Source organism: Colias eurytheme, chromosome 22 (genome assembly GCF_061535395.1).
Source record: "Colias eurytheme isolate Ceu_HAF_F1 chromosome 22, ilColEury1 Martin Lab GWU primary, whole genome shotgun sequence".
Lineage (NCBI taxonomy): Eukaryota > Metazoa > Arthropoda > Insecta > Lepidoptera > Pieridae > Colias > Colias eurytheme.
In genome coordinates, this window is record NC_143001.1 from 38,704 (window position 1) to 64,784 (window position 26,081).

At 36.0% G+C, this 26,081-nt stretch overlaps 2 protein-coding genes across 3 annotated transcripts; one reads left to right on the forward strand and one right to left on the reverse strand.

Moving 5' to 3' along the window:
* Positions 1 to 857: 857 nt before the first annotated feature.
* On the forward strand, positions 858 to 24,067 carry LOC149898443 (uncharacterized). 2 transcript variants are annotated; one of them, XM_090114974.1, is made up of 6 exons: positions 858 to 932; positions 9,571 to 9,717; positions 10,173 to 10,313; positions 21,732 to 21,819; positions 23,288 to 23,405; positions 23,884 to 24,067. In XM_090114974.1, the coding sequence occupies exons 1-6, from the start codon at positions 858 to 860 to the stop codon at positions 24,065 to 24,067; spliced, it is 753 nt and encodes a 250-aa protein (XP_089971100.1). The 2 variants fall into 2 exon arrangements, with proteins under 2 accessions (XP_089971100.1, XP_089971101.1); XM_090114975.1 differs by having other exon boundaries at positions 858 to 927; positions 9,572 to 9,717.
* LOC149898444 (uncharacterized) lies at positions 10,371 to 14,648 on the reverse strand. Its single transcript, XM_090114973.1, has one exon. It carries the CDS (start codon positions 14,303 to 14,305, stop codon positions 13,550 to 13,552), a length of 756 nt encoding a protein of 251 aa, XP_089971099.1. The 5' UTR covers positions 14,306 to 14,648; the 3' UTR covers positions 10,371 to 13,549.
* Positions 24,068 to 26,081: the final 2,014 nt, after the last annotated feature.

Sequence of the window (26,081 nt, forward strand, 5' to 3'; positions counted from 1 at the left end):
CGGGTGGACCGATTTCGATAATTCTTTTTTTATTATGTATATTCCTTGAAGTACCAGGATGGTTCTTATGTAGAGAAAACATAAATATGTACCACGGGCGAAGCCGGGGCGGACCGCTAGTTAAATATACATTATTTATACTTATTAATCTCTCAACTCGGTGGCATAGAAATTAAAAAAAAGGATTAATCAATAAGTTCAAAATAAGTGCATATCGTGTGTTATTTGTTAAAAGGCTGACGAGATATAGAAAAGAAAAGAAAAATGCTATAGAAAAGCCACAATACTAAATGGCCAAATATAGTCGAACTAATTAGAATAGTTACGGGCTAATTTAATAAGCGGCGAGGTTAGTTGCATCTTACTGACATCAAGTAGCAGTGAGCTGCACTTTCCCCTCCCACTGCGGGCGGCCAATGGCGGCGCTCCGGGGCGGGCTCGCGAGCGGGACGGCGCTACGGCCCGCGCGCGCGCCAGAGCGGGACAGCCGCTAACCCTCGCGAGGCGGGACCTCTGCGTCGAGTTACAGACCTCACTCAAAGTTTGACAAAAGTTCTGCGAGGTCACACGTCAATCGCGAATTTCATTGCCGTCTTACGAAACTTCAGAGTTGCAGGCGCGAATTCAATTATTCAATTACATTTTTATTGAAATAATTATTTATTAATTTTTTCGAGCGAATACAGAATTTCACTAATTTTAGTTAGATTAACGTGATTTATTTATTGACAGTTTGGTTTTAGTTTTTTGAATAATGAAGTGAAAGTGACTGGAAAGGACAATAAAACAAACGTACCGTGTGGGACAGCAAGTGCGATAGTGCGTAGTGCGTAGTGCGTTAGTGCGATAGTGTCGGCATGTCGAGTGCGCGGCGCGGCGTGGCCTACACCATCGACAGCATACTGGGACATCGGCATGTCTCTAATGGTAATCATCATGTTTTTACTAGCTTTTACCTGCGACTTTGCGAGGTAAAAGGAATTCTCATGATTATTTTTCCGACCCAAATATCGACCAATAGAATTGCACCATTCGACGTCACGTGGTACAACCTACATGGTATTATACTGATAATTTTTTGAAAATTTTCTCTGGTCGTTGATGTCAAACTGACAGGTTGAATTCAATTGTGAAATTATTGGCCGACATTTGGGACGGAAAAATAATCCCCCGAATACCACACGAGCTTCAAAATTATCTGGCATTTCCCTCAAGGTTCCCTGCAAACAAATAAAGTTGTCAAGTTTTTCAGGAAAAATCACTCGCGCTTCGCGCTCGTGATTTTTTAACCTGGACTAAAAACTTGACTCCTTCATTTGTTTGCAACGAACCTATCGGAAAATACCCGATAATTTTGAAGCTCTTGTGGTATTATAAGTGATTAAATGTTTCAAATGAAGGCTTTCGCTATCTCCATACGTAAAAACTAAAAATCATAAAATCGGTCGATTTCCAGGTGAAAGAAATACGAACGAATGTGTTTACATGTTCGCATTTATAATATTAGTAAAGATAGGAAGGATTTATTATCTATTTTCTTTTTTTATCAGTCTATTAAATCGCTCAAAAATAGAGTGTTAGTAAAAATATACCTATGTAGGTTTATAGAGCACAGTTTCTTACCTAATTGGAATGCTTCATTATAGTATTTATTAAAACTAATATCGAGCAAATTCGGAATAGATAAATAGAGAACAATACAAGTCACTGATAAATAGTCAGGAAGAGAATATTCACAATTAGTTACTGTAGAGAAAAAGGTTATTTTATAATTAATTGAACTAATTTCTTTAGGCACTCAGATTTTTCTAGAAGCGTTATAAAATGAATTTATATTTATAATTTCCAACATTAAAAATTAAAATTTTAAGCCATCATTAATTGTAAGCACTAAGCTGTACCTACCTACTTAAAGGTTATAATATTATGTATTCGACGAAATAAAAATTAGCCGCATAATTATAATCTAGAAGTTTTTCTAAAAATTATATTAAAAATTTAATAATGTACATTCCATATATATTATTAAGCAGATAAGATTTTGTAGAATTTTCTGACATAAACTGAATTTGTTTGTACCTGATCAGCTTAACAAATCTCTAATTTTTAAGTCCTGTCTCCTTACTCCATAAGGAGACAGGACTTGAAAAATACCTAATATGTATTTTAATACAGATTAAGAATAACCTTAATCAGTATTTAAATATTAGCTTTTATTATGTATTTTAAAAATAAACGAAACGTGAAACTATGTGGGTACCTACTACCTACTTAAATTTTCCTGCCGCCCCATTCTATACTTAAATTGCTCTTGAAAAAGTTTATTACTACAAGCTGTGCGCGCGGACAAACATTAACTTACATAAAATTCTGACCTCTTTATAATCTTAGTATAGTTGATGGTAGGTACCTAATACCTATTACCTACTCAGCAGCTAGCGCTTGAGTTGCTGTGAAATCAGATATTCTGCAGATGTCACGTGGTAGGTACCTATTCCAAGAACATTTGCACTCATTGTATTCATTATGACATTATACACACACCGGCACAATTAGCGGAACAGAAACCGATGCGCGAGAACATCGTCTGGGATTTGAACGAATGGCAGCAGGTTCTCTTTACTGATGAGTGCAGAGTTCTTTTAAAATAGATCGATGGGAGACAAAGAATATGGAGACTCAAAAGAGAACGCCACATACAGTCTAATTTTGAACACACAGTGGCTTATGGTGGCGGCTCGATTATGGTTTGGGGAGGGATATGTTTGGGAGCTCGCACGGAGTTAGTGATAGTCACAGGAGGGACCATGACAGCAGATCGATACATCAGAGACATTTTAGAAGAACATGTTGTACCATTTGCCCCATTTATTGGTGACGAGTGACGACTTTATTCTAATGCAAGATAATGCTCGTGCTCATAGTGCACAATCGGTCTGAACCACGTAGGTATACCGGTGATGCAGTGGCCAGCAAATTCCCCCGATTTGAATCCGATAGAGCATGTCTGGGACTTGCTAAAAAGAAGGGTTAAATCCAGAATGCCACCCCCCAACAATCTGAATGAACTTGGAAACGCATTACTTGAGGAGTGGAAGCGGTTGCCTCAAGAAATCATCGATAACATAATCTTTAGCATGCCCAGACGAATGGAAACCGCAATCAGAGCAAGAGGGGGAAACACTCGTTATTAATTTTGCTTTAATTTTATTGTTAAATCATTTAATGTTTACTTTTTTTATTTTTTGTGATGGGTCATAAATCATAATCATCTAAAAATTTCACAAATTTCAAATTTCTTTATTTTTCAATAAAAAATAACGAAAGACTTCTCAAAGTCGTTGTTAAAAGATGTTAATTAATTTGTTATTTTGTGTCTAATTACATTTTCGTCAAATATATGCGTTATTATCTCGTAGTCTCACTTTTTTTTCTGTTCCGCTAATTGTGCCGGTGGGTATATTATATCGCGTGACAATTGAACGAAACTTTTAACTTCGTCGATTCCACCTGTATAAAAGCAGTAGAAGAAGTAGAAGTTATTTGAAGCTAAAAAGAATTGTCAGAGAAGATATTTTACCCTCGAATTAACAACATTAATTAACCGACTTCAAAAAAAAACGAGAAGGTTATCAATTCGGCCGGTATATTTTTTGAAGTGAAAACTTCTTTAGCGGCGGGCGTTGGGTATAAAATCTTAAACTCGCGTCAGGACACGTGACCTGATCGAAAAAGCGTAAGACGGATGGATATCAAACATGCTCAACGTTAATAATCAAGTTTTCACTTCTGCCGGCACTCCCGGAGTGCAACCCGTCTTTTTTTTATGTATGTACACCGACTACTCCTAGGTTTCTTAACCAATTTACGTGATTCTTTTTTTGTTCGATGCGGGATGGTGTCGAATTAGTCCCATAAAAAATTTATTCGGATAAGCCCAGTAGTTTTTATTTTATGAGCATTTTTGTCTGTACTCGATGACTTAATTGAAATGTAGCAAGTAACTTTGATTCACTTCCCGGTATCCGATTGAGCTGAAATTTTGTATACGTAGGTATGTAAATTGGATAGCGATGAAACATTATCATGACATAGAGCTGATTTGATGATGGAATCGGAAGGTGGCCATAGGAACTCACTAATATATTGACTCAATTTTATCGAGATTGGGCTCGTTTGATTCGCGTTGAAAAATACACTAAAAAGTATTAAATAAAAATAACTGCGATAAAAACAACCGACTTCAAAAACAGAAAAGTAAAAAATAAAAAAGATTTGATATTATTAATTACTATTTATCACATTTCGTAAATCACTAAATAAGTAGACTATACCTAACACTCCACAATCCATATTATCTAAGTACGAGTATATAAAATACCCCTAGGTTAAAATTGCAGATACCTTATCAATTGATGTTCGTTATAGATAACTTTTATACGAAATGACATTTTTGAAATAATATTTAATTAATTGTTGTCCGAATATTCTAGCCGTAGATGGCATTGGAGGGTTAAACTTATTATTGGTTACTTTTTATTACAACTGTAGATTGTAGGTAAAATAATTAGATAAAAATATATTTTTTTATCCTAGGCTTAGTTTTTTAGATACAACTTTATCTATGTATATTGTAGGTATATGATACAATATTTGACCAATTATTATCTATAGGTAGGTACCTAATTAGTAATTACTATTTTATTTTTGTAATGCCATTGCATTACCTACCTAGAATAAAAGGTATTATAATTAATTGAAATATTATGTTTATATCAATTAATTATAATACTTACTTTTTATTCTAATATACCTACACCAATTAATTAATAATTAACAAATAATGTGTCCTGTATCATTCAATTAATTATTATTGATTGAATTAAAATTTTATAATTATTAATTACCATAACTACGTAAATCACCTAGTTCAATTAATTGAACTCATAATTTAATTATTGATCCATTTTAATATAAAAACCTTGTAACCATAGATAGGTATAATTTATATTATCGATATTAGATTTAGAAATAAAATACCTATACATGTCCAAAATAAACCCAAAAATATTATATCTAATATCTATCAGTATCAACATAACCACAAACATTATCTCTACTCTTTAAAATATAAAAATCATAACTCTATAAATAATCTTTAATAACTCGTAATTTTCGATTTTTCTTTGAAAGCACCCTCGGCCCCCCGCGGCTTCATTATATCGGATTTGTATTAGTTTTACAAAATGACATAATGCACTGCATTTTAGGCTTTAAATATTTATGATAAAGATTAAAGTAGCGCGTGAGGGTCGGGGTATAATGCTTATTGAAATATGTAATAGTTCACGGTAGGGCGGGTCGCAATAGCCGAATGATGGCGGGTATTAGTAATATTGTGTTGACACATTGTGTGTGAGGCAAATATTGTGCTTATCGTCCCGCGGCCGCTGAGAGCACTCCACGCTAGCAGACAAGTAGACACGCCAGGGATCGGACAGCAAGAGGCTGCGCAACATAATGAGGGCGCATTGTGCTCAAGGAGATTCATAACCTTATACAATACCAAATTTTGGGCCAGTTGTGAGATATAAAAATTGATAATAATCAGTGTTGAAACTTCGTTACAGCGCGGCGTAGGCTCAGTTTTCAATTTTAAGTTTTTCTTAATATTTCTCTTTCAATCATCTTTCAATTGTTTTTTTTTCATGGCATTATTTTATTTGTGGAGTCAAAACACAATAGGTATGTTTCTTTCCTTATTTCTAAGCAAGAATATTTTCTTGCTTCGAGTTCTAATCGCTGTCCCGTAATGAATCAACCTACGAGACTACTAGGTAGTAGGTAGTAGGTACTTATTATAGGGTACCTACATGCTGAAGACAGACGCAGGAGAGAAATTCATTCCATATCAAATAGTTTAGGAAAATGAAGATTAGCATTGAAGGTTGTTAGCTGTTACTCAAATGCATCTGCTGATAATATAAAGTTGTCATAGACGGATTGTTTCAGCTATCGTAAGCGGTAAGACGCACCCCATCACCTCTATATACATATTCCACTGTTTTCATGTAGGTAAATTGGTTACGTAATTTTGATTTTGTTGTCTGATTGTTGTCTGATTGATTTGATTTGAAAAATTAATTTGCTTAACAATATTTTTATAGAATAGGTACCTACCTAATAGGTTATAGGAATGATGAACATAACCGATACTTGCTTACGCCGCTTCTTGTTCTTCTTACAGTGATAGCAGTTTTTCTTCTACTTATTTTCCGTCCGCCCCGGCTTCGCCCGTGGTACCTACATGTTTACGTTTTTTTTTTTTTTATAAGAACCATCCTTGTACTTCAAGGAATAGATTCCGCAGCGCACGCGATGACAGAATTTTTATTAAGGAATTTTTACACCTAGGGCACAGAATACATAATAGTAGCTAAACGCCCTAGGGTTACATTACCTATTGCATTTTTGGTAAGGATCTCTAATTTTTTTGAAAATGCAATATAGCCTATGTTGCTCAGTGAAGATGCAGCTTTCTAATAGTGAAAGAATTTTTTAAATCGGTCCAGTAGTTTATGCGTGAATACAATACATACATACATAATTACAAACCTTTCTCTCCCTCTTTATAATATTATTATAAGTATAGACTAGGAATGTGTGTGAGAAATAAAGGAAAACCATATTGAGACGGTTTATCATTACTATTTACAACCTATTAATATTGTTGAGTTTGAATATCTATTTAAATTTTTCTCAAAATCTATATGAACTATTTCAGTGGTAGATACACTTAATGAAACAGTGACGGTGTTTTATCTCGGCCGATACATACAGGGCACTTGTAGCCAATTTATATTGATAAACAAATTGTCGTATACCTTTTGGCCAATTACATACAAAGGCTCGCCGATGATCTCTACGTGTGCGCTAATCCTGTCAAATTGCCACTCAACGTGTTGCTCGTTACGCTGCCTCCGGTGAGTATCTACTGCCTACCTCCGGCTGCCCCTCCGACCGCCGAATACCCGTATCACAACCGGAAACGGTTCAAAATCCAACAACAGACCGGCCTCCGTGCAAATCTGCTTTTGAAGCAGCGATGCACTCGTTCGTTTTTATAAAATATTGTCTCTGTTCGTCGATATATTTGATCGGATCAATTTAACAAGCATTTTATACGATAAAGGCTTTTCAGACTGGTGAGTAGGTACGATTTATTTCAATGTTTATTTTATTTTAACTCATTATATTGCCTGAATCATTGAGCAAGAACAACTTCAATGAATGTTTTATCTTCTTTGACTATGACTCTTGAACCGTTTTGTAGCTTTTTTCAAGAATTATGAATTTATTCATGAGAAATATTTACCTACATTATGAAATCACTACAATCTAAAAGTGCTATTGTATCTTTATTACGAAAAGTGGTTGGATCCTGTTAAAATTTTCAATGAATGTTTGATAATTTTATGCGAGCTCCAAACTTCACAGAAATGTATAATTAACACGTTCACTGCGGCATGTCCAGTATCGGGCCATCAGCGACTACACCACAGTGCGGCGCCCAAAATCGCAGTTTTCACCGTGGTGCGGCGAGGTTTTTTATATGTTAATGAATGACTAGAAAAGAGACAAATATATTTTTGTGATCACAGTTTGAAGTAGGACTCAATTTCGTTTAAAAATCGTATGGCAAAATATTGGACACACGCATAGAAAAGAAACCGTTTCTTTTGTGTGCGGCATGTCAAATATTTTGCCATGGACAAGCACCTCATGCCGCACTGTACTGCGAGCGCGCCGCGTGTCAATCTCGCATAGTGATGTACCAGGACCGCACGCGTCGTTATCAAATTTTTAAATGACAATGATACCTTAGAGACTTTAGTTTTTTTACTTTCTTTTATTTCGTAGCATAAATGCAAAAATGTGATGACAGTTGTGAAAATAATATAAAACATTAAAACAAAAGTTACTGAACAAATTAAAACAAAAGTTACTGAACAATTTCCTGATAGTACTCTATCAAGTACCTTGTTTTATATGTGTTTTTTTTTGTATCGACGATCTCGTTATCTGTTAACAAACAGACTGAAATATACAAAATTGATTTATATCGATATCGATGTTTTATTTTACAGTGTTTCCCATCGCTATTACTGTAAACATGCCGTATCAACGCAGTGCGGGATGGCAAATAATTTTTCACAAAATCAGGGGTTTACATTTTCCCTCATATCTTTTAAACTATTGAGTCAAACTAAAAGCTATTTATGCGGTATATACAAGACTATATATACTATTATCCGAAAAAAAATTTTTTGAAATATCTTGAAATTTCATGAAATTATTAACCTTCAAAGTCAGTAGGTGCGATGTGATAAAAATGGCTCATGACGCACAGTGGTGAACTTGCCGATGTGAAGTATTGAAGACATGCCGCACCAACGGTAAGTTTGGCATTTTAGGTGCCGCAGTGAACGTGTTAATTAATTATTGTATCATTTCTATATATTTGCGACCTTTTTACCGTGTTTATAGTTAAATTAGTTTTACATTAGTTTTACATGTAGGATGGAGATGTGCCGTTGACTGTCAGTGAAGTCGAGAGTTGAGATCTAACTGTGCCGCATTAGTCGCCCCTCGTCTCTGCACAATAACTTGTAATCTCTTTGTATTGCACTAATTCCTCGCAACAATTACAAAACTACAAAAATACTATTACAATAAATAAATAGCGCAACTAACGTCGAGTGACGCTAAGTGCTTTACAAAAAGCGTATTTTGTTTGTCGACAACTGACTGCTGGTAGCCCTATCGCGACGCGGCCGCACGCTAATTTGCGGCTTATTGTCGGGCCAGTGGGTCGGCTTTACGTTGAACGGTTTGGTAATTACAGGGCTTGGGGTGGCCGCTCGGAGCGGGTTCAGTTCGGATTAAAAGATCGATGTCACGTGGTCGATGGGAAAAGTTTTAGCAATTGACCTCCCCGGTAATCGCATGCTAATTGAAATGAACATGTTTATCATGTCGCATTGTACCATTGATTATAATATAATGTTATTCGCAAACTCCACGTGGCTTTGTTTGGCGTTCCCTTATAATATTATGCCAGTATTATTCATCATTTATGTTAGTTTCATTGAAATATTACTTGAAACACTATGATTACGGATACATGTTAGAAGTTTAGAACTTAGAATATGAAATAGTGCGTCCGTGAATTATAAAATTGTTCTGTTATTAAATAATTATGTTCTATTTTTGTCATGTATTTTTTAAGCCTAGCTTCTTTTATTATTTGTTTCTCTGATTCTTTAAGTAGATAGTTAATGCTTTAAATACGTAAATTAATATTCACTAGAAATGTACCCACATATTCATTATAATTCATGATTTACATTAACAATGACTGTTAAAGATTATTTCTGTACAATTTCATTGAACGGATTATCTTTCTGTTTCTAATCGGTTGCAATTTGAAAAACTGATGATAGAACTACATCTTATCCAGAAGTATTTTTAATTTTGATTTAAATTCCAATTCCAAATTCCTTTACAACAGACAGCGTGGAGTTGAAAAGCGAGAGCGTGCACTCAGACTCCGAACATGAGGTGGAGCCAGACACCGAGCCCAGCGTCGAGCCGGACGCCGAGCCGAGCGCCGAGCTGCCCGACCACCTGGAGCTGGATGCCAGCAGACCGCGCAAGGTAGCTTGCTTAACTTATCTTATGTAGGTATATGTAAGCATGTTTTTGACGAGTTTGGCCAAAATCAACCGATCAAGATTCTGAAAGAATATGATGATGAAATTTAATTAAAGCAAGAATTTTTTACACCTCAATTTCAACGCAATCAGTTTAGTAACATGTGTGTGAATTTTACTATATTAGTCCATTACTGAAAGGATTATCGAAAATTTAGTCGAGATTTTCGAGTCACAAAATCAAATTTTAGTGTGTCTAAAATGAATGTCAACATTCAAGCTTGAGCTCAATTCCATGTTTTCTAAATTATTTGAGTAAAGAACATCTAGCTTCTTCGAGCCTCTACTAATGTGTAGGTAGTAGAAGCAATGAAATCAGTGTAAGAGTAAGATGATTAGGAAATTAGAGTAACTCTAAGAAGTATAAAATTGAAGGGATGAATATCGGTCGTTCTGAAGCAGGTGCGCCGCAGCCGGACCACATTCACCACGTACCAGCTGCACGAGCTGGAGCGCGCGTTCGACAAGACGCAGTACCCCGACGTGTTCACGCGCGAGGAGCTCGCCCTGCGCCTCGACCTCAGCGAGGCGCGCGTGCAGGTACGTTCACACGCACCAGATAATATTTTTTGTCTAATAATAATTAATAAAATAAAATAAAATAAAATAAGCCTTTATTACTGCAAAAACATTACAAACTACTACAAAAAATCTTATACTACTATATGCCGTTGACAGTATTCCTTATTTATTCCTATATTATATTATATTGTATATTATTTTAAACGTTTCTAAACTATTTTCTCTATTATATTATTACGTTAGTTGTTAATCTATATAATCGGCAAACTTGGTTCTTCTATGGCAGCTTGTCTTCCGACAAAGGCCTCCTCTAAGGATTTCCATTTCACTCTATTTTTAGCTATTCTGATCCATTCCGGGCCAGCTATCTTTTTAATATCGTCTTCCCACCGCTTGAACTGTCTTCCTCTTTTTCGTATACCATCACGGGGGTACCATTCTGTTATAGTCCTTGTCCATTTTTCTTCCTTATCTCTCAACATATGCCCAGTCCATCTCCATTTGAGTATTTTAGATATAGTTTGTACATTTTTGAATTTAGTTTTACTTTTAATTATATTCAATTTTATTCTTTCTATTCTCCGAACACCAATAACGCTTCTTTCTATTTTGTTTTGACATACATTTAATTTATTTAGTTGTCGATCGGTCAGTGCCCATGTTTGGCAACCATATGTTAAACATGGTAAAATGCATGTGTTGTATACTCTTCTCTTACATTCCATAGGCATTTGATTGTTTTTCATGACTTCACTTAGGGACCAGTACTTTCTCCAGGTATTTGCTACTCTTCTATCTATTTCTTTTTGCATGGTATTTGATGGCGATATTAGTTGCCCTAAATATACATATTCGTTTACATACTCTATTTCATTATTGTCTATTTTTATTATATATGTTTGTGTTGAATTTGTCATAATTTTGGTTTTAGATGTGTTCATTGACAGTCCGGCTTTAGCACTGGCGACACTTAATTGCTGCAGCATTTGTTCTAGAACTCTTGGGCACTCGGAGAACAAGATCAGATCGTCTGCAAAACGTAGGTGATTTAGTTTTTCGCCGTTTATATTCAAGCCGAATTCTGTCCACTGCAGACCCCTAAAAATCATCTCTAGGACAGCCGAGAATAGTTTTGGAGAAATCGGGTCGCCTTGACGAACACCTCTTTCTATTGGGAACTCTTCTCCTGTTGTTTCCAGTCTCACCTGCGCAGTACTTTTTGTGTAAATATTTTCCAACAGTCTTATATATTTCGAAGGTACTCCCTGTCTGTCCAAAGCTTCCCAAATATATTCATGTTGCAAACAATCGAAAGCCTTGTTGAAATCGACGAATCCCAAATAATATTTTTTATTGTATTCCTGATATTTTTGAATAACTTGTCTCAATACATGAATGTGATCTATCGTCGAGTAATTTCTTCGGAAACCTGCCTGCTCCTTCGGTTGGTTCTCGTCGAGTGTCATAGTAATTCTAGAGAGTATAATTTTTGAAAATACTTTATAGATGTTTGAAATAAGGCTTATCGGTCTGTAATTTCCGATATTCCCCTTGTCCCCTTTTTTATGCAAGAGAATTATTGTTGATTTGGTCCAGTCATGTGGGATGTATTCGGTTCTTACGATTTCATTAAATAGCTCCGTTAGATGTGGGGTGATGACTGTGCTAGAACTTTTGAGAATTTCGTTTGTAATATGATCAGGGCCGGTAGCTTTCTCGAGCTTTAATGAATTTATAGCCCTGGCTGTTTCTTCCTTCATTATATCTGGTACAACTTCTTGATTAGGTCTATCCCGTTTTATCGTGAAAACTTGCGAACTAGGATTAGGGTTTTGGTACAAGTTTCTATAATAATCGGAAGCAATTTTGATTATTTCTGGTCTTTTTGCAGTGCAAATCCCGTCTTTAGTCGTAACATTTGGCATCCATGATTTGATTTGATCTAGTTCCTTCAGGGCTTTTTTAATGCCTCCCGTTCTTTCAATATACTTTCTCATTGTATTCGTTCTTCTTAATTTTCGGTCTTTCCTTATCTGTTCATTAATTTGTTTACTGATTTCTGATATTTTTTGTCTGTTAGTATTTGATTTATTCTCTCTTATCAGTTCTTTCCTTTCGCAAAGCAAATTTTTGGTTTCTATCGATAGTATGTTCTTTGACTTGTTTATTTTCCTAGTTTCGGTTTTGAGTGTATTTAATAACTTGTCGTATTTTTCTTGTGTTGGTATATTTTCTTTTACATTTTTAGTTAGAGAAATTTTAAGGTTATCTAAAAATGTGTCTGTGTTTTTTATATTGTATGCGGGAGCTGCATATTTGTTATGAAATCTTCGGCTTTTATTTATATTCCCTACTTTAAAAGTGGCTCTAACCATTCTGTGGTCTGTGTTAAAATTTAGATTTTTTATTACAGTAACGTCATTAAAAGCTTTCGGATTATTAGATAAAATGAAATCAATTTCATTCCTATTTACGCCATTGGGAGAAACCCAAGTCCATTTTCTCGCAGGTTTTTTCTTAAAAAGGCTATTCAGGATACTTAATTTATTTTCCATCGAAAAAGTCACTAATTTTGTGCCATTACTACTTCTTCTGCCATATCCATATTTCCCAATAACGTATTCTTCTCCTTTATTGCATACTCCAATTTGTCCGTTAAAATCACCCATTATAATGATGTTTTTCTTGCACTTATTAAGAGTTTCTTGTAATTCTTTATAGAAAAGTTCGATTTTTTCGATGCCTTCAGGTTTGTTAGATTCAGTTGGGGCATACACTTGAATGATAGACCACAGTGTATTGTTATTTTGTGTCGGTATGTTTATATTAAGGACAGCTATTCTTTCTGAGATCCCTTTAATTTCTTCTATTTTGTCCGCCAAGTGCTTTTTAATCAGAAAACCTACTCCATACATACCCGGAGTCTCGCCTTTATAATGTAAAATATACTGTCCATTATCCAATATACCTTCTCCAAGACGTCTCATTTCGCTGATACCCAATATATCCCACTTATTTTTAGATAATGCTGTATCTAGTTCTAATAATTTTTCTGGGGTTCTCAGTGATCTAACATTCAAGGCAGCTATATAGATATTTTTCATTTTATTCTGTGTGATACAATTCATCCTTAGAGGGTCGTGGTCATTATCCCCCACGATGACCAGTCGGCTTGGGGGAGAGTTATTGTTAGCGCTAGTTTGATTCTGTTTTTGTTTTTTATTGGTGGAATTCCGTTTGCCGATGGTTAGTTGTTATTGGTTTGTTCCTGAAGGGTAGTTAGAAAGAGAGTTGGATCGACCACGCATTATATCAAAAGCATTTATACGGTTTACTTTAGATGATGTCGTTTGTTGTCTTTTTGGTTGGTTGTTAGGTTGGGGTGACATAGATACTTCCCTTTTGCGCTTATCATTATTTGTTTTGTTTTCTTTGATAACCAACTTATCGTAATTTATGTAAGCTATATTTCCCTTGTTTCTTTCTTCAATTAATTTAGGTTGTAAAGCTTTTCTTAATTCCAAAACTTCTCTGGGATAATCTTCAGTAATATAAATTTGTTTGTTTTTAAGTATTTTTTTCTTTTTCATGATTTCATTTTTCTTCAGGCTATTTAAAAAGGAAATTAAAATAGGCCTCGCTTTGTCACCTTCTTTATTAAATCTTCCAATGCGATGTATTTTATTAACGTCACATTGTTTCACGTTTAATTCCAGATCATCTCGGAACATTTCTATTACCGTATGCAATAATTCTGTAGTGGAATTATTCCTCTCCTTTATACCAAAAATTACAATATTATTGTTTCTTTTTTCCCTCTTCATATATTCTATCTCTTTCTCAAGTCGTTCAACTTTTAATTTCAAACTTTTGTTTTCCGCTACAATAGGTTCCAATTTAATATCTATTCTATCCATTATTGTAGTAGTTATGGTATCTGTTAATTTTTCTGATTGGTTTTGCATCTCAATTTTCATTTTATCAAATAACAATTGAAATTGTTCTTCCATGTTATAATCGTATAATGAGACGCTTTATCAGTTAAATTTATTCTATGGCAACACTGGTGCTGTTTTGACAATGTGTCAAAGTCAAAAAGTCACAAATGACGTATTACTCGTCGTGTTTTGTATTGACAGATATGTGCCGGTTTACTAACCTCACTCTTTTGCGGATAGTTTTATCTTGTTTCCAGTGCAAATTTATAAAAATGCCACAAATTGTTGTTGTAGTTTGCACTTCACCACTACACCGTTATTATTCGCAGCAAATTGTATTTAGTGGATTACTTGAACTATTTTTAAATCAGATTAAATGCGGACTGACAATAAAGTGATGTTTACGACTCGAGACAGCAAAATTAATAATAATTATTAATTTCTAAATGTGCAATACTCGCGTAAAATCGTACAAAAGAAAATACTGGCTAGATTCATTCGCTATTTTCACTTGAAACTGAAGCGAGGCGTTTGATTTAATAGACCATAAAATTTTGTTGGAAAAGATATCTGAAACAGTATCTACGGGTCACGATATCTATGGTACGTGCGTTGTATCAAAATCGTACTCACCTTGTTAATAAGATTCACGCGTATGTTACAAGGAAAAATTCGATACTAGCGGGAGTTTCCCAAGGATCTCATTTGGGGTCCACGTTGTTAATTTTATTTGTGAATGATCTAAGTAACATAATTAAACGTGATTTTCGGAGATAGACAGATGTGTTATTTTCCAGCTGTGAAGCAAATTATAATAAATTAAAAAAAATAATTTGGAAAATCCAAAAGTGCACGCCTCATAATTTTTTTTAATAATTATTTATTAATTATTATTTTTGTTTATTTAATAACAATTAAACCACATCGAATCAGACCCTAAAAATGAAAGGGTTCTATTCCTGAGCATACTCAAGCGTAAGAGAAAAAAAAAAGACTCGATTAGTAAAGTATTTCGGTCGCTATCGTGTTAACAAGAAAATCCTCCGCACATACAGACACACGGACGTCCAAGACAGAACTTTTTTAAACTGTTTTTTAACTAGTTTAAATAACAAAAATGACATCAAAAATATCATGAATGTTAAAAATAGTGTTTTTTCTTAATATGTGTGTGTATGTATTATCTTACAAGTGCAATGTATGATACATAAAGACATTTTAAGTTTGAAAAATCAGATGTTTTGCGCGAAGTGACAGTAGTACCTACCCACCGCTTCGCTTATGAGGCGTGCAATAAGTAAAAATAGATATTCTTGCGGACTACGAAATTGCTACGAAATTCTACATTGTTTTGATTTGATGGACATTTTTTTATATTGTTTATTAAATCCAACATGTACATATTATGTACTTAAATTTCACTTTTTTTAGTCTGGTAGCAATTGTTTCATCTACCAAGCACTTTGTAGACTGAATGTTAAAAACTCCTCTATTAATTTTATTGCAAAATAAAAATATAAGTGAATGCTTACCTATACGTACATTTATCAAAATCCAGTTTATACACTGAATAATACGATTGCCTCTACAAAACTGAAGTCAATTACAACATTTTCACGAAAAACATATCAATTTCGTAACAGAAATGTAATATGCATAATTATTATGAGTGAACAGTTTAATTTCATTAGGGAGAAATATCACGTAACACATTTGGGCTTAATCTAAATTGGTCTCAATTTTGTAATAAAGCGTTATTAGCGCAGTAATTGTGCGGTTTTCATATATTAATAGCAATTAGCCACGTTTAACTGAATGGAATTCAAGAGATTAATTACGTGTCTAATTGGGTAAAGGTGTATTTTGGTACTTTTAAAAACCGAGTATAAAAGGTATTCATAGAATAATAAGAGGAACCTAATATCGACGGACTAAATGTTTCTGTTGTATGTTTTGGTTCGAATAAGATTATCAAAATGTAAACAATATAATTAGACAGACTGCAAATAATTGTACTAAACATTCCTTTGCCTCATGATAATTATGGCCAGGAAGATAAACAAAACACTTAATAAACTGGCAATTCTAGTGAATTTAATTTGTAGGCGTATATGAACGATGAATAGCGGTGTGTTAAGAATCAGACAATACGTGGGCTAGTGGCAGCGGGCAGTGGGCACGGCTCGGGCGGTGCTCTGGCGGCGACAATCGCGCGGTAATTAGCATTACGTGCATTGTGGCCGACCGCAGCGCGGACAATGCGCGCTAGATTGCGTCACACCTCGAGTTTTAATGTCTAATCATTTGCAGACTACCCTCCGCTAACGAACGACCGCATCCGATTGTCAAATTAAATGCTCTTATAGATTATAGCAGTGTCATAAGTGTTATAAATAACCAAATATTGCATTTTCTAAATACAGGGTGTCCCAAAAAGTAGTGATGAACGGAAGCTGGGAGGTAGAGGACCTAAAGGGCTATCCGAATCACCCCCATGTATGTTATGCGATTTTTCGTATTTTCGGAGTTATGACGTTTTTTTCAATTTTTCACCTATCGCCGAGTACGGTGATATTTTCACTCATGGTGACGTCAATTATTGCGGAAGGTGCTTGATTTTTTTTGTGTGCTAAGCTGAAAGATAGGCCAATTCAGTATGGTAACATTTACTATCGTTAGATCTTTGAATGGAATAAAAAAAAAAATTAAAATGCCAAGAAAGATAAAATTACCCAGTATGTTCTCCACTTCAAGGGCCCGTAAAAAAATAAAATCACATAAAAAAAGGTTTCCATTTGGCTTTTAAAAACTTGCTCTATCTATCAGGTAGCTACCCTGAAAATTTCATTTTATTATTCAGAAGGCTTCAATCGAAAAATTGAAATCTAAATGAGGTAAGTGCAAAAATTGAATTAACATGATGATTAATAAAAACAAATTAAAACCAATAACAAGGTGTTTAATTACCAGAAATTTTTAAAATGACCCCGCTATTGCTCAGTGCAAGTGCGACATCACCGTAAAAAGTTGTCTTTTAAATGTCTGAATGCCCTTTTATCATTTTTAATGGTTTCTTCTGCTACTATGAATTTCCAGGTTATTTCGTTCAAATTGTGGCAGTCTCTCGTCTTTGTAGTATCCCCACGGAAAAAAATCAATAGGGTTTATGTCCGGGGACCGTCGAGGCCAGGCTAAAGGGCAAAGATACCCCGAAAGATGGATTGGTCGTTGCAGCCTGCGCATGCGCTGGTGACGCCTGCCTTAAAGCCTGGCCTGCACGGTCCCTCGACCTAAACCCCATTGATTTGTTTCAATGGGGATACTAAAAAGACCTCGGCTACTTGAGAGAATGCTACAATTTGGACGAAATAACCAGGAAATTCATAGTAGCAGAAGAAACCATTAAAAATGATAAAAGGGCATTCAGACATTTAAAAGACAACTTTTTACGGTGATGTCGCACTTGCATTGAGCAACAGCGGGGTTATTTTAAAAATTTCTGGTAATTAAACACCTATTTATGGGTTTTAATTTGGTTTTAATGATCATCATGTTAATAAAATTTTTGCACTTACCACATTTAGATTTCAATTTTTCGATTGAAGCCTTCTGAATAATAAAATGAAATTTTTAGGGTAGCTACCTGATAGATAGAGCAAGTTTTTAAAAGCCAAATGGAAAACTTTTTTTATGTGATTTTATTTTTTTATGGGCCCTTGAAGTTGTGAACATACTGGGTAATTTTATCTTTCTTGGCATTTAATTCTTTTTTTATTCCATTCGAAGATCTAACGATAGTAAATGTTACCATACTGAATTGGCCTATCTTTCAGCTTACCACACAAAAAAAAATCAAGCATCTAGCGCAATAAGTCACGTCACCATAAATAAAAATCTCATCGTACTCAGCGATAGATGAAAAATTGAAAAAAATGTCATAACTCCGAAAATACGAAAAATCGCATAACATACATGGGGGTGATTCGGATAGCTCTCTAGGTCCTCTACCTCCCAGCTTCCGTTCATCACTACTTTTTGGGACACCCTGTATATTTACCATATTTTATTAAATCATGGTCAGCACCACGTATGCACCGGGCGGGTGCGGGGGTGCACGCCGGCGGGGCGCGGGGTGCGGTGGTGGGGGGGTTCCGTACAATGGCCGCTAATTCCGCTCATTATGCTCTCGCGTCGACAGCGCTAATGTTTGCCGCGCCTCCGCCTCGCTAATCGCCTCTGATTACCTCCTCCGCTTGCAATCCCTAACAATTGCATGAAATCTTATAATTATGCACAATTTCATAAATGACTTAATTCACAGTAGTTTACTTTAAACGTCCAACTAGTTACGCTAAATAGAAATAAACGATTAAATTTTTTGTAGCGGTTAATTGTGATAATTTGAGCGGTTTTATGTAATTTTTTATGCGTTTCGCCACTCGGTGGGCACGTTGACTCCGCCTCGCAGCGGCCACGGGTATTGTGCTTATTGGTTGGGTGAGCACTTCATAAATAAAAGAAATACAATACTGACACCTTCACTTTTATAAGATATGATGTTAAACTGCCGAGGTGCGTCTATACATATTTCTGTAGGTAGGTATATATATCTAACTGAATTAATTTTTTCTTTGAAATGACGGGTACCTTTGAATTTTAATGAAAATATCACAGACGATCTTCCTCACGATCATATTATGTTTCAGTAATTTCTTCAGTTTAAATGCTAAACTACTAACAAGTACCTTATCCTAACGCTCAAGTAACGTTTAACTTTTGTGGTTAGAAATATGCACTGAATGGCGATCTGTAGCACACACTCGAGTGTGGCAGTATCCTGGTCTCGCCGAGCGCTGCACGGCGCGTCGCGTCGATCTGCTCTCAGCTCGTTAGGTGCATTCACGGCGCTCATTAGAATTTCGTTTCCATTGTCTCCCAAGTTCTGATCCTTTACACTCGTCGGGCTTAGCGTCTTCGGCTTAGCTTGATGAATCTCATTCATGACGCGAGGGCCCTTTGCTCCGATATCGAGTTAGCGACGACTGGAACAGTTGCGTTTCAAACTTTTCTCATTTACACCACGCATTTCATTTCGAACTATAGGTAAATGTAAATTTTTTCTCACAATAATCAAGACTATGTATGATGCTTTATTAATTCTGTTTACCATTAGAGTCATGTATTGCGATCACAATAGAATTGAATCGTAAATAAGCGTTCGTTAGGTATGATATGGGCAATGGAGTACAAGTGCGCAAGTAACAATAGTTTAATTAAGCGGTTTGAGCGCCGAGAGCTCTTCGGGTGCAGTTAAAGCGAGCGCCGCTGCAATTTGGTAATTACCAGTGGGAGGGGGGCCGGGGGGGTCTCGGGCTGCCTCTCGTCTGAAAGTTAATATGTTGTTTACTTATGGAAGAAATAAAAATATCATATTATTATGCTATACGCAATTATTAGATTTTTGATGATGCTACAAATGTGGCAATGTTTAGGAATGCAAAAGACATTGAAATGGTTAGGTAATATAATCTATAATTTAATTATTTTAAATTATATTATCTTTTTGTATTAAATAAACAATAGGTAAGAGATTTATGAGAAAATGCAACCAAATTGATGATTACATCTAGTGACAATAAGTTTCCAAAAGTTTTTACAACAGCAATCGTTGGTAAAGTGAAAACAGTTAACAGTTGTTGGCAACCCTTGTTAATATCGTGGACACTCGAGCGGAATTTGAACCGCACAGACAATAAAACACTTAAAAACACAGCACAGGGCTGCGAGGTGCGCGGGGAGCGGAGGCGGACGTAACGAGGAATTCATTCGCTTTCAGATGCACTGATGAAACTTTAAGAGAGTGTAATTACGGTTCCGGCGATAATTGCGATGCGGTTAATTTTGTGGCTTCTTGAATTTATTATGGTCGTTTGAAAATTGTTTTGCCGCGATACTGGCGAGCTCCGGAACAAAAGCGCTCCCTAAATCGCACTCTAAGCGGCAAATTGCTTTTAATCCACTCCATAGATGGCGCTCGCCGACAAACGAGCCACGAAGCCTCTCGACGCCGGGCCGCGCCGCCGGCATTGAGCCTTATCGTGTAGATGTAAGATCGATTTTAACTGGGCGGGATCGTCGCAAAGTGTGGTTTCAGAAAGCAATTGAGAAGTATTAAAGAGTTTGAGTGATCGGTGCGAGAGGCGACACTCGGCGGCCCTCCACCGCGCTGTAGTGCGCGCAACCATTTGCTCAATTATTTAATTGCTATTAATGTTCACGAAACACTGGGCAAAGTGAGAACCCGTAATTAACTCAATATCTAGTGTTTAATTTCCATTAACTCTTTCAATTAGTTTACTGCATGTTTACCCTTTTACATAATATTTTATATAGAATCTAGCTACCCGCAAAAAAGATGATCCAGTTTATGCAGACTAGATTATACATGTGTATTATGTTATTATACGGATCCGATCAGCTGATTATGCGTGAAAGAGTAAAAACTGGCGTTCGTACGGAGTTTCTCGTATTATATTGGTAGGTATATTAATATTGTGTGACATTAGTTGTGCTCTTTTTTTATTAGCTATGGTGGGAATTTTCGTGCATGGTCGTCTATATACGAGTACATACTGTAAAAAGCAAAAGTCAACACAAGGAAGAATGCACCGCGCCATTAAGTTCAAATCAAATGGCAATTGTGAATTGTGATGGCAGCCAATCGAGCGTGAACTCTAATTTGCTTGAGTCGAGATCCGCAGCGGAACGGACTCATTTGGAAATTATCAAATTATGCCATTTTTGCCTTCGCGTTACAATGTCTTTTTATTAGCGCAATGTGGCTCGACTAGCTCAATTTGTTTCTATTCTCCGCTGACGCCGCTGCAATGTGAACCCTAAAGCGCTCGGCCGAGGGTCGGGTTCGCGTCGCGCACTGTATCGCGCGAAAACCACGTATGCGTAATTGCTTTTCATTACGTCCCCATTGTAGTGGAGAGCGGGCGACAAATTGGCGGCAATTATGCGATAAAAAAATTAAAAGTGGACGGGGTTGAGACATTTAGCGCGCCCTTGCTGCGTCTGCCGACTGCCCGCGCGGCCCATTGTCAGTTGTTACCGTCACCATTTGCGATCATACTTCCTGACTCGTATTGGGATATTTTAATAGTGAACAGTTTCTGAATAAAGTGGGATCACTTTATCACGAATCACGATTATGTTCACTGTCAAGTTTATAATCATTTTGATTCATGTAGGAACATTAGTTAGAATCGTTACTAATTTTTGATGATGAAATAAATAAATAAATGATGATGATGAATCACAATTCTCAACATAATCATGTTGTGAATCATGAATGTGACGCCATTCCACGCGACGCCCTCTGCAGGACATAGGCCTAACCCAAATTAATTTATTTTTGAAATGATATCATTCCCCGATTCGATGCTATATTAACAATCTGAAAAACAGTTAGTAAAGGCAAGCTATGTTGCAGGTTTGGTTCCAGAACAGACGAGCGAAGTGGCGCAAGCGGGAGAAGGCGCTGGGCCGGGAGCACGCGCCCTTCCTGCATCACGAACATGGTGAGTGCCGTACTGAAGGCCGATATTCCATAGTCTGATATTTTTATTCAAAATATTTTTAAAAAGATGTCGAAAAATAAGTTGAACCAAATCCCAGGTTTGTATTTAACACGTCATTAAAGTGACCCAATTCTATAAGTTTCTATATCATATTTAATGCAGAACTATTGGATACTATAATTACTCCGCCTGATTCTGATTTCCAATTTATAATTGATGAACTTCCAGCAAATGGCTCGTTGCCTAAACAATTACAGCGCGTAAAATACCAATTTGATAGATAAATCGAACTAAAAATTGTTAATTTGGTCATTATTTTTCGATTTCGTTCACATGTTGTGTATCTATTTACAAATCTGCTTTTAACACGTATCATTACGGCGGATGTCCCGGTAAGGTGTTATTATAATGCCATTAATTGGTCCGATATCGGGAGACGCGTGTCGTGTGACGTGTCGCTGCGGCTCCGCCCCGCACACTGCTTGTTAACGATTTAACACGTTTATGTTTCTAAACAGGTATTTGTGAATGTAATTAATGGGTTCAATCAATAGTTTTGTTTTATACTTTTGTATTTATTTTGAACTCAAAATTGTAATACTTAACTTTCTATCATAGAGATATTTTAGAAGTAATGCCTAATTTATAAATGAAGTTACCTTATAAGTATGTATAGGTACTATATAAACAGCAAACATATTTAATATTTAATAATTAAAAGTTACAACTTGAGTTTACATTGGATTAGATCTACACGAAAGTTTACACAAGGGTTCATATAGATTAGCTGGTAGAATAAAATGTCAAAATCAGTATTTGTTTAAATAAAACAGTTTATAGTGTGAGGTGTAATCGCCCCTCAGCGGCGCGCGGTGCGGGCAGGTGGCCTCACCTCGCGGCTCGCACTCAATGGGAAACATTGTCTCACTTATCGATATACGTTGTAATAACGTATCATTTTAATCATAAATCGTTACAAAGAAAGAGTGTTGTCAGTTTTGATTATAATATTTCTATTCAGACTATTACATTGGATTTAATAGTGACCATATTATTATTTTTTTATTTTATGTGATCATCACTATTATTTTATTTATTCAGTACATGGATAATGCGCACCATCATCCCCATAATCTCGACATACATTTATTTAATACATACAGTTTTTAACTTACCGAAACTGAGAAAAGGTTTTACACAGCAAACAGGTGTGCCGCAAGGTTCTATGCTAGGTCCGTCTTTATTTTTAACTTATGTTAATGATAAATGAATCAGAATTGTGAGGTCGTATTATCCGGAGGACTTTTAGTAGGCAGCCAATAAATTTAAATTATGTTCAATTGTACTGCATGAACGAAAATTTTAGAAATCGACTTCTTGCTGTTCCTTTTCGAATCCGAAGGTAGTTTAAAAACTTTTTTTTTTTAATTTTGATTGAGTTTGAGTTAAACCGTGTCGTTCGGTGCAGGCGTGGGCGAGTGGGGCGTGGCGCCGGTGAGCTCGGGCGGCGAGTGGTGGGCGCTGGGGCTCGGCGCGCTGGCGCCCGCGCCCTGGCACGAGCCCGCCTTCACCGCGCTGCTGCACCGGTGAGTCCCAGGGCTGCTCGCTGTGCGCCCGCTACAGGATGCTAGGGGAATGTTGAGTTCATTAGTCTACGTGCGTGTGTTATGTCTGAGTGTGAGTGCGTGTTTTAAATCTCTGTAAATATCATAGCGGATATATAATATCTGTACGTGTGTTATATCCACTATGTGGGTGTGTTTCTCACGTTCGTTCGGGCGTTCGCTATATCTATTTATGTGTGTTATGTTCCCGGGCGAGATATTACTGTGTGTTTATATGTATGTGATTTATGTCTGGGCGTTCGCTATATATATTTATGTGTGTTATGTTCCCGAGCGAGTGCTTCGTCCGTATGAGATAATATGTGTGTTTATATGTATGTGATTTATGTCTGTTCGTGAATTTTGTGCATGTACGATGTCTGTGTGTATTTTGTCCGACTGTGCGTTTTACTCGAAGCAATGCGTCTTCCCGTATGACCTAACCTCTCGCGGCCCGCAGGTACGTGCTGCGGCTGCCGCCGGCGGCGCCGCTGTCGCCCGCGCGGTCCCCGTCGCCCCCGCCGGCCGCGCCCGCCGCGCCCGCCCCGCCCGGCGCGCCGAGCGGGCTCGCCGCGGGCCCGCTCGGGGCCGCGCCGGACGCACTGCGCCTGCTGCACGAGCGGTACAGCCGCGTGCACACGTAACCCGCTCCACACGTCTCGCTTCACCGTGCACACACACACACACTACATCATGAGTTATTTCTTTCTATACTTAATGGGTAAAGATAGTCGAAAAAAATACTATATTAAAACGCACGTTTGTTTGTATCGCATATAGTATTTCCTATGTATTCATCTGATCGATAGTTCAATCTTAGTTCGGTCGTTGTTTTTAAAGGTATTTATATTTTATTTTGTGGACTATTAAAATTTTCATAAGTGTTAAATGATTTTTAAAGTATTTTATATCTACACGGTTTATACGATACAGTTTGAATTCATAGTGTTAGTATTGTAAATTGTAAACTGATTTTCACTACAGAACTGATATTTGGTACGTGAAATGTGCTAACAGTTATTATTTACTTTGTTCACACCTTCCATTAAATATTAATCAATATTTTATCGTTCATTCATGTTTACGATATGTGTTTTAGCGTTTAAACTTTTGAACCAATCGGTTATGTCCCAAGCAATGTGAAAATATAATTGTATAATCTACAAGTAGATATAAATTCATCTACTGTCATTGATTTTTTTAATATTTAGAAATAATCTAAATTATTTATGTACTACCAATATAAAACTTATTGTGTAAATATAAAAAATAGATAACATTATGTTTATTTCCCTAAAGTTACGTGTGCCTTAAATAAGTATATACATGTCCTAGTTCTGATCTCACTATCGATACATGCAGCATGTCTGTTGACTTTAATAAGAAAACTATAATATTTTGTTTCTTTAATTGCGTTACGTTACAATTATTTACACTTTCTTTGTATGCCAAAAGTATATAATATAATATTATGTTGTCTTAAGAGTCAACGGAATTGCTACACCACGAAAATCCTTAGATTTACATATTTATGATTTTGGTAGTTACTTAATAAATAGCTGTAACGATTACATATAACATAAGTTTTCATAAAATTAATTGTAAATAATAGAAATGTAAGTGTATTTTAAGATTGTACATTCTGTAAATTATGTAATGTTAATTGCCCAAAGAGAGAGTACATCCATAATTGATTTCATTTTGTGTAAAATAGTCGTTTTTCGAATTTTGAAGGACTTAATAAAATTCAGTTTTGTAATATATTTCTGACTTTGTGGCTCTAGGTATAGTAAGAACAATTAGATTAAGGCTCTGTAGCAACTATTTATTGAAGTAGATATTTAGTGGGTTTGCAATAATTGACATTGTAGCACTTTAAATATTATATTAGATGAATATAATTTCTGGTTATTTTATTTACACTGTCCCTTTCCATAAACTTAATAAGACGAAATAAGAGTTGACAAACAAATGTAATCCCTCTTGTATTAATTTCATTGTTCGGTGTGTGCACGTCTCTTGTTCACCATAAAACATTAGAGTGTGGGGTCCACGGCGTTGTATTGTGGAGTCTATTGTTTGAGCTCCTTCAGCTTCCCTCTTCTGTGCTCCTAGTAATCTGTCCTGAGAGACGAGCCATTGCATTGGTGTCAATCAACGCTACGACGGTAACAAACAATGTGTAAAATATACTATAATTTCTGCAAAGCGAATGTGTACTATCGCCGCGCTGGTAGGTATATAATTTAAGCAATCATGCACCAAAAGCAGAAACATAGACTTGAAAAAGTCCTTTGAAAATTACGAGAGAAGGGATTCTTTGCAGCTATTGTTTAATGTTAATTAATTCGTACTTGATACAGTATTTCGATCAAGCTTGTACACAAGTGAGTATGAATGCATTGTTAGGTACCTACAGGATATTATTATCGGTACTTACAGATGTAGGAGTGTGTAGCTCTTGTAAGTTGCAACCTCAATCACGATTACTGAATCTAGTGAGCAGCTTATTATTATTCTTCATCATAAGCGTTAGAATTCTAGTAAAATATAGTGTCTACTCTTTATATTCATAAATTTATATTTAGTGTCTACTCTTTTATAAACACCGTTTAAGAATATAATCAATTAAATGAGTATTGTTTTGAAACTCAATAA

Bases quoted from the DNA above. Each gene is read 5' to 3' on its own strand.
- LOC149898443 (XM_090114974.1), top strand. From the start codon at position 858: ATGTCGAGTGCGCGGCGCGGCGTGGCCTACACCATCGACAGCATACTG. The intron at 21,820-23,287 runs GTGAGTGCCGTA...CGTTCGGTGCAG, and splicing joins CTTCCTGCATCACGAACATG to GCGTGGGCGAGTGGGGCGTG. The intron at 23,406-23,883 runs GTGAGTCCCAGG...CGCGGCCCGCAG, and splicing joins TTCACCGCGCTGCTGCACCG to GTACGTGCTGCGGCTGCCGC.
- LOC149898444 (XM_090114973.1), bottom strand. From the start codon at position 14,305: ATGGAAGAACAATTTCAATTGTTATTTGATAAAATGAAAATTGAGATG.